At 38.5% G+C, this 13621-nt stretch overlaps 1 protein-coding gene across 3 annotated transcripts in view; it reads left to right on the top strand.

Annotated features, from left to right (window-relative positions):
* The first annotated feature begins 252 nt into the window (after positions 1-252).
* ARHGEF33 (Rho guanine nucleotide exchange factor 33) overlaps positions 253-13621 on the top strand; it is a 48108-nt gene continuing 34739 nt past the window's right edge. For 2 of the 3 annotated variants that reach the window (XM_014792347.2, XM_087436860.1), the window contains exons 1-5: positions 253-277; positions 2094-2143; positions 9662-9826; positions 10405-10526; positions 11718-11860. In XM_014792347.2, coding sequence (XP_014647833.2) covers positions 253-277; positions 2094-2143; positions 9662-9826; positions 10405-10526; positions 11718-11860 — 505 coding nt within the window. Of the gene's footprint in view, positions 278-2093; positions 2144-7100; positions 7245-9661; positions 9827-10404; positions 10527-11717; positions 11861-13621 lie in introns of all 3 variants that reach the window. The other variant, XM_087436859.1, reaches the window with a different exon arrangement.

Raw genomic sequence — 13621 nt, 5'->3', positions numbered from 1 at the left:
TAAATATTTACTCAACTTAATATTTTCACTCCTCTGAAATTGCATAAACCTCAAGTTGCCTCTAATATCTGTGTTCGTTTTAATTTTTTTCACGTAACACATAAAGGAAGTCCAGTTACTTTGCCAGCGCTACCTGCTATCCCTTACTCTTGATTTCAATTGACAGGTCCAGGGAAGAGGGGGTGGCCTGATCCAGGGACGATGAAGATGCAACGTTGAAGAATAAGGTGGAGGAAAGAAGAAACAGGCACCATGGAAAAAACCAAAACAAAACAAGGTTAGATTTTTCCTATGTCTTGCCTTAGGGCTCAGAATTCAAGAAATGTAGGTTTTAGTCTTGTCTTGCCATTGTCTCAAAACATGACAATATGTTGACTTGACTATTCTCATTTCCTTATCATCATATAATGACGGTGAAGAGCATAGACTTGGTGCTGGAGAAATAGGAATTGCTACATATATCATTTGGTCTGAGTAGTTTTCTTATTTTTCTTAGCAATAACTCTAGGACTGCCTCAGAACAACCTGCTGAACAAGGCCCAGGTGCAGATTCAACTGATAGACATCCAACACCTTCTAGGCTAGCCTGGAAACATAAGTGCTTTCTCTTTTAATCTTTACCATATAAAATCAACCATATGGAAGTAAGTTCTGTTATCATCTCCAATTTACAGAGAGTCATAGGGAAGTCAGGCTACAACCATGAAGTGTCCAAGTTCGATCTGGGAGCCTGGTCTCTGTTGCCAAGTTCTGGTTCTTGCCATGATACCAAGCTGTTGGGACATAGCATAAAACGGGCTACGGGGCCGGCCCTGTGGCTTAGCGGTTAAGTGCGTGCTCTCTGATGCTGGCGGCCCGGGTTCGGATCCCGGGCGCACACCGACGCACCGCTTCTCCGGCTACGCTGAGGCCGCGTCCCACATACGGCAACTAGAAAGCTGTGCAACTATGACATACAACTATCTACTGGGGCTTTGGGGTGAAAATAAATAAATAAATCTTTAAAAAACAAAACAAAACAAAAAAAAACGGGCTACGTAATCTTTACTCAGGTTTATGTGGGGAGTTTTGGTAATCTCAAACCATCTGGATTTTATAGGGACAGCCCTCAGTGTGTATAAGTTCTGCGCTGAGGTTATGTGTTATTTCTGAACTTAACATACTGAGGCTTGTTCCTCCAAGGAAGAGTTTCCTATACCAGCGTGTCTTAGGAGAACAATATGTACATCCACACGACCAAATCTTTGCAACCAGGGCTTTCGTCTACAAACTCCTTGATTCATACGATGTGACACAACAGAGATGTAGCTAAATGGATGAGCAACAAGCTGCATGTTTTACGTGGATTGCCTCATCTTCACGGCCAAACAATGTAGTTCTGAAAGTACATTCTAGATCAACCTTCTTTCTCCCTAGGTTGTAAATGGTTTTTACGACCTACTACTTCCTTTGTGTTTGCCCTATGTTTCGAAGTCTCTAGTGTTGACAATACTGTTTTCTTTCTGCCTGAATCCTTCCTAGAACCTTTCCATTGACAATTCCCTTTTATCAACCATCTTGCCAAGGAGAATAGCAAGATTCCCTTAGCTGATCTGGGCAGTGACAGGAGGGCAGATTTCAGAAGTTTGGCAATGACCAGAGGCAGGAGAAGTCAGGGATATTTTCCACAGGCCTCCTGAGAACAATAGAGTGATGACTGACAGGTGCCTGGTGAGCAGCCTTCCTGACTATAGAACTACTCCCTCAGGTAAACTTCAGTCAGTCCCAAGAACGTGAGGGAGACTTTTCACGGGCATTCCCTTTAGGCTAATAAATGATCGTTAATCATTCAGTGTGGTCGAGAAACTTCCCCACCATGGTAGAACATGATTTTCTGCTGCAAGAGTTATATTAGGCAGAGATGGTTTGGTCATTAGGATGTGAATATAAAATCACCTACACCAGTTTATGGTTTATTCTTGTTGAATCATTGGTTTCTTGTTGTGCAGGCACAAATTTAGGATCCTATACATCCCCTTATTCCCTGCGTGTGTCTGAAAAGGATAGAGACAAAATGAGTTGTGTTAATTGAACAAAGCTCTTTCTCCCTACAGGAGACAATGAACATATCCCGATGAATAACCCTTCCACACAGATTTACCAGGTAAAGACAAATAGATTGTTTTGAATGATCCTATATGTAATAGTGATGACTGTCTTTTATGTATAAATTTTTTTTAGCACTCACAAATGCTTCCACATATATCATTGCATTTGTTCCCTTAACAAGACTGTGAGATAGGCAGGGCAGAGAGCACCATTCACATTGTACTTTCGAGAAAACTGATTATTCAAGCACAACTTGTCTAGTTTATAAAATACAGCACCACCACTCCTACATCAACTGTGCTTTTCTTGACTATTACCACCATTGCTATGGCCATTACACTGTGCAATAACATTTCCACCAGAGAGATGGAGAGAGCAAGATCTGTTTTTCTTAGTTTCCTATTTTAGCAGGAAGAATTGAGGGTTGAAAGGGGGTTAACATTGCAAGTGTTCAAATATGGTGGATGAAAAAAATTTTTAATTTGTTTTAAACAATGGGAATAATTTAATTTATAAGTAAGATAAAAGTTCTGCAAAACATTATGTAATATGTTTGCAATGAGGAACACATCAGGCTACTTTGGTTCTCTAAATAGTATTTATTTGGCTTATATCTTCCAACTGTAAATTTAAAGTAAATTTCTGTCCTTAAAAATCATGGGAGTTTATCCTGACATTATTTGTAATGTAAAAGCAGTTGGGCTAGGGAAACCTAAGCTCCTCTCTAGAGTCAAGGCAGTGTCATTTGGAATATACAGAGAAGAAAGAATTGAGAAGGCTTGGTGGGGGTTGGGAGAAATGGTGATTTCAAAGTTGGCTTAAAGCCAACTTAAAGGTTTTTAGCCCTGGTAACTAGAAAAAAGAGTGGTCTCCCAAATAGAAATATAAGAATCCAGAAGAACAGATAGTTTGGATAACAGATGTTATTTAGGTTTGTTGAATTTAAGTGAAAATAACAACTAGTTCCCAGAAATAGCATGCGAGAGATCGTTGCTATGGGCCCAATTAGAGCAAGCCAACACAGGATGCTGAAAAGATTTTTTAATCTTGTTGCTCCTAGATGCAGACCAGCAATGGGGAGGGTGGTTAGAGGAAACAGCCTCATTTCAATTTAATGTGTATTTATTGAGATGTTACTATGTGCAAAGTCTACTGCTTGGCCTAATGGGAGAGGAAACAGACATTCTCATTGATTTTTAAGAAGTGTCCACAACCTGGAAAACACATACAATAAATAGCTCATACAAGGTAGGCTGTTGGAAGGATTACAACAGAGGCATTGCTAAAATTCTATGGGATATGAGGGAGGGATGAATTAATATTGGCTGGAGGGTTTGAACCAGGCATTTAAGGAAAGTTGATTATTTGGTAAGTGGATATGGGGAAGAGTATTTCGCGCAGAGGGACCAGCTTGAACAAAGGCCTAGAAGCAGGAGTGAGCCTTCACTCATTGCTGATTTGATGTCTCGCTTATCCAAGACCTCCAAGTGCCTTCTCTGCCCGCCTCCCCTCTGTTCACGTCTGACCTGTGTATGGCATTCGAATGAGTGTATCTCTTTAAACTCAGGTATGATTTAAAGTCTATTAAAAATTTTATGTAGGTCACTCCCTGAATGTTGGCTAAATATAGCTGCAGTGGGGGTGGCCTCATTCTCTTATTGTATCACAAATCCAAGTACATCTGTTCACAGTGGAACAAATGAAGCAGTGCAAGTGACGTTGGTCTATATGACCTCTGTGATGCTGTGATTATAACCCCATCCTTGCTTTAAAAGAAAGCTTCCTAAACCCCAGTCTGTTTACTCCAAGCAACGTTTAACCAAGGAAGACGAAGGAGGAGAAGTAAAGAAAGAAGAAGAGGAAGAGGAAGGAGAGAAGCAGGGAGAGGTTAATTATAATAGAATACAATCTATACTAAAAAGGGAGAGCAAAATATGAAATTTGAAGCAAAATATGACATTTCAGCCATTCTCTATCTTATTTTATTTTCTTGATATATCCCCATCCCTACCTGACATTATGGTAAATATTAACTTGTTTATTTTTTTATTGTCTGTCTCCTTCCCTAGAATGTAAGCTCCAAGGGCAGGGATTTAGTCCATTTTGCTCTCTGTTGTATTCTCAGCATAAACTACAGTGCCTGGAATATAATACATATTCAATAAATATTAGTTGAATGAATGAAGGAATGAATGAATGAATATCTGCAAGATGTGTATATTGCTTTGAACCAAGGGGTCTGATGCAGTCATTCAGTCTGGTGCCAAATGATGTTTGGACAATTGTCTGGGTCTTTGGGAAAAAAACAGGAAATTCTCACTTCATACCCTAATCAAAATAAACTCTAAAGTGGTTTAAAAGGTTAAATATAAAAATTCAAACCATAAAAGTTTAGAATAAGTGGATATTTATTTTGTCTCTGGATGTGAAATATCTTTCTAAGTGAAAAAGCACTGGAAGAAATCACAAAGGAAAGGGGTAGAGGGTTCATCCACATCACAATTTAAAATTTTCCCAATGTAAAAATATTTTCAACAGATTCAAAGGCAAATAACAAAATTGGAAAAATTCTTACAAAAATATTACAAAAGTTTAATGATATATAAATAGTTCATAGAAATCAATAAAAAGGAAGCTTCTGAGACGTTAGTAGAATATGGGCAAAGAATATAAACAGACAATTTACCAAAGTAAAATTACAGATGGCTAATAAACAGAAGAAAAGGTTGAAGCTCAAAGAAACTTTAAACGATAAAACAAGGAGTATTATTTTTTGACTATGTAATTAGCAAATAACAAAATAATAATATTTAGTTCTGATGAGTGTGTGTAAATTGGTGGAAACTTTTAGGAAAATCATCAGTTAAAATGCAGTAAAAGTCTTAAAATATTCATACTCCTCGTTGGTTCCCTGTTCTTTGGATGGCCTTGACCTCTTTGGTAAGAGTAAGATACAGTGATCCAAATCAGGGCACAGAAGCCAACGGGAGAATGAGCACTCCCATCTCCCAGTGCCTTCCAGGTAGAATGACTACCAGGACAGGTGAATCAGTGTGGATGCACTGACTAACCCTTGGGTTTGCTGGCTCAGTATACTTATTCCTTTTTATTTGAGCCCAGGTCTATTCCCTTTTTCTCTTGTCCTGTGGCCACTGTACACAGCCCTCTCAAAGTCCATCCCAATCTCTTTTTCCAGAGTCAGATTGTGCTGCTTCACCATTGATTACTTCATTTTGCATATAGATTCTTAAATTATGATTCCATTAACATGAAAAGTCCGGGGGGGGTTCCCACAATTAAGGCAACAGATGTGGTAACTGCACAATTTAGTCCTAGCTCAACCCTCACACTAATGGTTTGAACTCCAACTGTGTTTTTGGCTCACTCATAGCCTTAGGAATGTAAATACTGCAGCTTCCTCCATTTATATTACTTATGTTTCATATATCTTGTCCAAGATATGTTTTTCTAAATACACTAATTTAGAATATTACACATCATACAGTGTCTTTCCAAGAATATGCAACCATATTATTATAACTTTTAAAACCCTCTGGTTAAATATATTTTGCACACTTATTAATTAATTGAATATATTGTTTCCCTCCGATACAGTAGGTTTCCCTTTGGGTCAATTACTACCTAACATCCTTTGACTCATAGTAATTTCATATTTAGGAATTTATCCTAAGGAAATAATATGAAATACATACAAAGCTTTAAATAAAAAGCATTATACATCAGCATTATTCATAATATTGAAAAACTACAAACAACATAAATTTCCAACAAGAGTGAATGGGTAGGTAAACTCTGGCACATCCATAGGATGCAATATTATGTAGCAATTAAAAGTAGACACTTAGAAAAAAATTTTGAGGCTATGGGAAATTTTAAGGCTATAAGAATGCTAGGCAAAAAAGGGAGGGTGCAGAATCAAAATGTATCTGTAGTGTGATTTCAAGCATACAAATATCTGTATTTATATGCACAGAACAAAACAGAAAGAAATGTGCCAAAACATTAATGGTTATATTAAAGTAATGAGATTTAGGGTGATTCTCTTTTTTCCTTTTTCTTTTTCTCTGCAATGAAACGAAGTATGTGCCAAAAGGACCTCTAATTGAAAAACTATGGGAACCAGTCCTACAGTAATAGGTTTCAATCGTTAAAACTGCCATTGAAAGTTTTCTAGAATTTGTCAGTCCTATTCGAGCCTCAATCTCTTTTTACTGTTGAGGAATGTCTTGTAACACCAGAGAAGTTAACTCTACTAGGCCTGTGGTGCATCCAGGGGGGATAAATTTCCAGCATACCAGGCTTCATATCAGCTTCAATAATGCCCCGTAAGAATGACTTTAAGGGCCAACTTCTGCAGGGAGTGTAGAGGAGATTTGAGGAATTTACTCTTGACTGTTCAAATGACTTGCAACCCACTTTATGTTTTAAATCATTGCATTGCTGGGGCTTGATAAGCAGGCCTAAAATTAGGAAGGTGGAAGCTGCAGAAAGACCATGTTTCTTCTGTAGTAACCCTGGTTTAGGGGGAAACCAAAGCAATTACCTTGGCATCCTTGCCATCATGTGTTACTTCAGAACACCTGGGCTTTTGCTCATAAAGAGCCTTTAGTCAGGTGTTGTAGGAATTTGGCATACCGTGTGGAGGTTTCTCAAATCTCGACATGTATGCCTTTGCAGAGTTCTCAAGGCACAGGCTCATTCCCCTGAATTTGCCTCACAGTAGCCTTCTGACCTTAAAAATGGGACAGAAAGGAAGAAGTCTGTGTAAAAAACAAATTGGAACGACTTGCATAATTTATGAACATTTAGTTTGAGGGATATTTGGTGGAAAACAAATTGGAAAACATTGACTAAAATTCATCTTAAGAAGAGTTAAGAAGCCAAGAAAGTAAAGGAAATAGAGAAACAGAAATTAAGAGCAGGAAATAGGAAGAATTCGGACTCCTCTCCCCTATTTCTTTGAGCCTAAGATGCCCTCTGTGGTACCCTAGGCTTCGAAGTACAAGTCTTCCCTGAACCTGCCTCCAGTGGGAGCCCGCCTCCAGCGGCAGGATGGAGGGATCATAACCTCTCTAGAGCAGCTTCATGAAAAAATCAACGAGATGAGGAACGTGTTCAACTCGCTGGAGAACAAGGTAGACATCCATTTCTAATCCTTGGGGTGGGCTGTGGGCTGCCAAATAAGAAAGCTGAAGAGAGAGCAGAAAAAGATCTTAAGTCCATGTCTTCAGAGTATTTTTAATTCACAAAGCAACGGCCAGTTGGTACTGGAAAACCAGTCTGTAGCAGCTAAAGTTATTAAGAGCCCCAAGCATCTGAAAGGTGAGATGTTGTCTCAGGTTTGTGATTGTGCTCACCACGGCCTGCCCTCCTTGGCTGTTCAGTGGTTGTGAAGCTGTTTATAAAGCAGTAGTGTTACTTCAGTGGCAGATACCCAAGGGGCTCGAAGTCATCTATGGGAAGAAGATGGGCTCATAGCTCTAAATGGTTTCAAAATTCCCAAAGTCCCCATTTAACCTTGCTGTTAGGGAAAACTTTCGATAGTTATTAATTTCTGGAGAGCTGGGGTTCTACAGGTGAGGAAAAGTCCTTTTCCCTAGGACCCTCCTACTGCCTTTTGGCTCCTGGGGAAAACGCCACACATCCACCTCTGGGAGTAGTGATAATGAAACCTATTTCTGTCGGATAGTGGTTCCCTTTTTTTTTCAAGCAGGAAACCTGAGTGAATTTCGGAGCACCTGAATGAATGTCAGGTTTCCTTCCTTCAGTTTTAAAACTTTCATAAATTTTGCTTTGATATTATGTAGTCATTGATTTTATTTATTTTGCTCACAGCAGATGAATTTATATAGTGAGAATTACCAGATCAAAAGTAGCTGATCTGGTGATTTAATCCATCATGATTGACTGAATTAGGATATGTGCTGAAACCCATCATAAAGATTAATTAAAATAAAAAATGATTGGAATGAAAAACGTTGCTCACGTTGTTTCCCAGTCTTCCAGCCCCAAACACTTGACAGGTCTTGCTTTTTTCTCAGAATGATCTCTTTCATTCCTCTCATTTCTCCCTACTCTCACCCTCAAAAGAAACCTTTATGGGGCACAGTGGATCACAAAACCCTATATTTTAAAGATGTGGTGTAGGAGACTAAGTCATTTTATATGGGTGGTGCCATTGCAAGTTGGAACCATTTGGACAATCAGATTCCAAAAATGTTTAGAAATACACATTTGAAGGAATTTTAAGGCACCTGGGCTTTAATTTCCATCCCTTTAAAATAAGAATACTTGGGGGATACTTTTAATTATAGAATGAACCTTCTAAAAAGTTCTGTTTTAAAGAGAGATCTGGAGCTAAGAGTTCCTCTACTTAGCAGAGTGTAAGACCATAAATGTCAAGAAAGTAATGTTATTATTATCTTATTATTATTATCTAAACTTTCTGTCTGTTGAAAATGCTTTTTACATTTGTTCGATAAATAAAACTGAACTTTAGAAGTGCTCCATTTTCTCCACATTTCTGTTTGTGCTTAACTTTTTGATTTGCAACTTAAAGGAGGAGAATTAAAATTTCTTGAACACCTTCTATGTACCAAACATACATGGTGGCAGGCACTTTACCTACATTTATCAATTTAATTCTCAAGCAGCCCTGTGAAATAGATAATAGGTATTATATATATATATATATATATAAATATAATAGGTATTATAGCTATTTTATGGATGAGGAAACTGCTACAAAGAGGTTAACCAACTTGCCTAAGGTCTTAGTACTTAGGAGAGAGCTCGAATTTCTACCTTATCTGACTCCAAAATTGACACCCTTTTCATAGCACGGAAGGTGACAATAGAAGTTCAATGTGTGCATTCCTACATGACCAGGCTTGACTGGTGAGGATGATTCATATGGCTGTCAACAACAGTGCTGAACTCCTACCATTGTAGATATTTCTGTGCCTTCCTAATGGATTAAAGCACACTGCCACTGAAAATGCCATTATCTCCCTTTCCATGACATCATCCAAGAATATAAAAAAAGACTTCTTCCTTTTCAAAGAAATTCTCAGATATGCTTAGTTATTACTCTTTAATCATTTAATTTTTTAAGGAAAAAATAACTGAATTTCTTCATCTTCTCATCACAACCAGGGATAATATGACCCATCCCTTCTTTGACGGAATTCGAAGAGTTACCAGATCAAGATTGTCTTTCACATGTGTTGCTTTTCAAGATTTTTAAAAATCTCATTTTAATCAAAGGTGTTAGAATAAATAGTACCTTGCAGGAATACTTGTAAACTTAATTATTTGCTTGCTTTCTTGTCACCATCAAGCTTCAGCATGTTCTGTATAAAAAAGACCCTCTTTTCCCTAGATGAATGGGGCCAAGGTTGCCTTAAGTTGTCCAGACTTTAGTCTACCAGTAAATGAGGTCTGTAGATTTTAAAGAGCCTGATTTCTCAAATAAAAGAAACATTCAACGAGTCAATGGTACTATTGATAATAATTTATAGCAAATTGAATTCACTCTTCGTGTATTATTTAGTTGCAGGCCCTAGCCTCTGAACTCAAAACTGGTTTCACAGAAGCGATGCAAGAACTGTCAAGAATTCAACATGGAGAGTATGCTTTGGAAGAGAAGGTTAAGAGTTGCAGATGTTCCATGGAAGAAAAAGTTACTGAGATGAAGAATTCATTAAACTATTTCAAGGTAGGCCCCTCCTCTATTTCTCTGCTGAAGAGAGATTCTTGGTTTTAACAACAGAAGTAGAAAACTTGCATTTTTGTGTAGCAGCTAAATATAAGAATTTTCTCTCTGGCTCCTTCACTAATTATCGTGGAAAAAGATCTATTTCATGTTTTTCTTTCTTGGAGGTTTGTGTTAAAATCAGAGGCCACAGGGCCAGCCCGATGGCACAAGTGGTTAAGTGCGCGCCCTCTGCTGCGGCAGCCCGGGGTTCACTGGTTCGAATCCCGGGTGCTCACCGACGCACCGCTTGTCAAGCCATGCTGTGGCGGCGTCCCATATAAAGTGGAGGAAGATGGGCATGGATGTTAGCCCAGGGCCAGTCTTCCTCAGCAAAAAGAGGAGGATTGTCAGATGTTAGCTCAGGGCTGATCTTCCTCACACACACACACACAAAAAATCAGAGGCCACAATAGAAGTAAAATTTTCATCTTTCATTCATTCAACAAATATGTATCAAAAGCTTACTGTGTACTAGATATTATGTTATATACTTTTATCCCATATGCCAGATTAAATATATATCGATCCTTATTTTCTAGGAAGAGCTGAGCAATGCCATGTCAATGATCCAGGCCATCACTTCCAAACAAGAAGAAATGCAACAGAAAATTGAACAGCTTCAACAGGAAAAGCGAAGAGAATCTCGAAAAGTGAAAGCCAAGTGAGTGTCTCACAAAAAAAATTGACCAAAGGCAAACTCGTAAGCAATGGCTTGTAGGGAGGCACCGGTAACACCTTCCCCATTATCAGTATATAGCTTAACTGGCCACTGAGGCAGCATGTGATGGAAGTTATAGAGCCATTAAAGTTGGTTAATACTAAACATAGATAGTAACTATTAGGGAAAATGCACTTAATACAATAGGAAGTTAAGTGAAAAAGATACACAGTGGCATGTAGAATGTGATTTCAACTGTGAAAACATGTAAAATAACATCTAGAAAGACATATTTAAAAATAATGATTGTTGGGGCTGGCCTGGTAGCGTAGTGGTTAAGTTCGCACGCTCTGTTCACTCTGTTTCAGTGGCCTAGGGTTCGGGGGTTTGGATTCCAGACTCTGACCTGCACACTGCTTACCAAGCCATGCTGTGGCAGGCATCCCACATATAAAGTAGAGGAAGATGGGCACAGATGTTAGCCCCAGGCCAATCTTCCTTAGCAAAAAGAGGAGGATTGGAAACAGATGTTAGCTCAGGGCTAATCTTCCTCACCAAAATAATAATAATAACAACAACAATAATAATAATGATTGTTGTGTTAGGATAGTGGAGTCACCAGTGATTTTCCTTTTTTATTAGTTTTCTAAAGTTTCTCTAATGCTCCTATTATTTTACTTCTGCTATTGAAAATAAATTTATGTTAAACAATATGTCAATGAGGTTGAATCAAGTAATTTCAACACTGAATGTATATAATCCTTATTGTTATAAAATAGAAATATGGCAATAATATTCGTGTGACCCTGGAGAATGGCTTATTGTTTTCAATTGAAGACCTGCTATTTCCAGGTACTTTTGTGTTGCCTTGTTAAGTAAATGTAAATCATCCCACGCACATTGTCACCACTGCAAACTCTAAAGATCCCGATGACAGGGAAGCCAGTAAGAGAAAAATAAGAATGTAGCTATTACAATTAGAAGGTGATTTATAGACATTTGAAGTTTTTTCTCCAGCTCTGGTGATGAATTAAGTTGAACCATATGAACTGTTAGTCTTTAACCATTTTTAGTTTACGAAAACAGCAATTTTACAGGGTTCAACCTAATAATTTAGAAATTTTCTTGAATTATTCCAGACTGAATCTCTTCTTAACCCATCGGGTATTAAGACTCTTTGTTTTTCTTCCCTAGGAAAAGTCAGAAAGAAGAACACGGCTCACAGGCTGGGTCTGCTCAAGCACAAGGAAGTCCTTTCCGTTCCATCAATATCCCTGAGCCTGTTCTTCCGAATGAAGACTTTACAAACCTCTTGCCTTCTCAGGCCTATGAAAAAGGTACAGTTCACAGATCATATTGAATTAGCCACGCATTTTTTCCTTGATTCCTAAGGGCTTATGTAATAGCAAGAATGGGCTTAAGTAATTGTAAGAACGGGCTTCAGTCCTCCATCCTTACTAGATGAAGATGGTGTATTGCACAGAATTTTTCCTCTTATATCTGGAGTTTAGAGGAATCCAGAGGATCTGAGAGACTAGGAGAGTCTGCCACATTTTAAAAGATTTTCTTTTTTGGGAAAATACTAATCTGGGTATTCTAAATTTCAAATGGATTAGAAATAATTTATTGCACAATAATACTATATCCAGCATAGAAGAAAAATGATAAAAAAAAATATTTACTGTAATAAATTGTTTTATTTTCTGCATTACTTCTCAATCCTTGTCTCTCTGCATAGACGCAAAATTGTGTGTTCTGCCTTTTTTTCCAGCAAAGGTTTCACTGATATGAAAAAGGTCATATCTGCTCTAACTGGCAGGCAGTGACATCAGTGGCAGTCTAACTCTGTACTCCCCTTTCCCTGGAAAACCAGAGCTAGTGCTGTCTGTGGGCTGAAACGGTGACCAGCCACATCCCCAATCTGAGGGATGATAGAACAGATACTAGAAAATTGTCTGCAGGCAGTACTGAAGAAACTGGCTTTCTTTCCCAGGGACGTCTATAACAATGTTTGGTTACGTGTTTGCTATATCTTTGTATCCTCAACAATGTCAAGTATAGCACCTTATACACAGGAGCATGAATGTAGATATTAACATGGTTTAGATGAATTTTCCTCTTTTTTTTTTTTTTGGTTGCATGTAGAAAGTCTCCAAAAGAAGCTCAATGACTTCTCAACCAATTGTAAGCTCCTCAAGGGCAGTACTGGTGGTTTTCTACTCTTATGGCTTGAGGAACAATGTGGCTCATATATTCACAGACAATAAATGTGTTTTGAATAACTGATAAAAATCTAAATCAAATGGCTTTTAGTTGGTATTAACTTCAAAGTTCAGATTTGCTTTTTTGTTGTTGTTGTTTTTGGTGAGGAAGATCAGCCCTGAGCTAACATCTGTTACCAAACTTCCTCTTTTTTGCTGAGGAAGATTGGCCCTGGGCTAACATCCGTGCCCATCTTCCTCTACCTTATATGTGGGACACCTGCCACAGCATGGCTCGGTAAGTGGTGCATAGGTCCGCACCCGGGATCCGAACCTGCGACACCCCAGGCCGCTGAAGTGGAGCACGTGAGCTTAACCACTACGCCAATGGGCAGGCCCCACAGATTTGCTTTTTTATGTTTAGTTTTTTATCCATTTGAGTACTTATTTTAGAGACTGATAGGTGCAGCCTGGGAAAACTCACTTGATCCCTGTGGAGAATGGGTTCAATGCAGGTGGCTCTATTTTCTTTGTTCCATGTCATGGAGAGCATGACATAAAAGGAAGATTTTGATAGGGAAGAATACAGGATGGGCTTGGAAAGTCAAGGCCAGATTACTGCCAGATCTGGGGCAGCTGAACATGCTCACAAAATAAAAGATCAAATATTATATCTGCAAAGCGCCCAGATGGATTTAAATTAGCTGTTTAGTGGCAACTCGTCCTTCCTTCCCTGTTATATAGGCATGGCTTATATAACACAGTTTGTTCTACCGAGTTGCTGCAGAAATTTGGGAATAATGTTCCATAATAAGACATTCCCGATATGATTGGTGGTAGGTTATGTTAAAACTCAGGGTCAAAGTACCACACTTTCAGAAAGGGTTGGCTTACTTA

This window comes from Ceratotherium simum, chromosome 11 (assembly GCF_057802395.1).
Source record: "Ceratotherium simum simum isolate JZ-2026a chromosome 11, ASM5780239v1, whole genome shotgun sequence".
NCBI classification, from domain to species: domain Eukaryota; kingdom Metazoa; phylum Chordata; class Mammalia; order Perissodactyla; family Rhinocerotidae; genus Ceratotherium; species Ceratotherium simum.
This window is presented reverse-complemented; position numbering and strand designations above follow the sequence as displayed.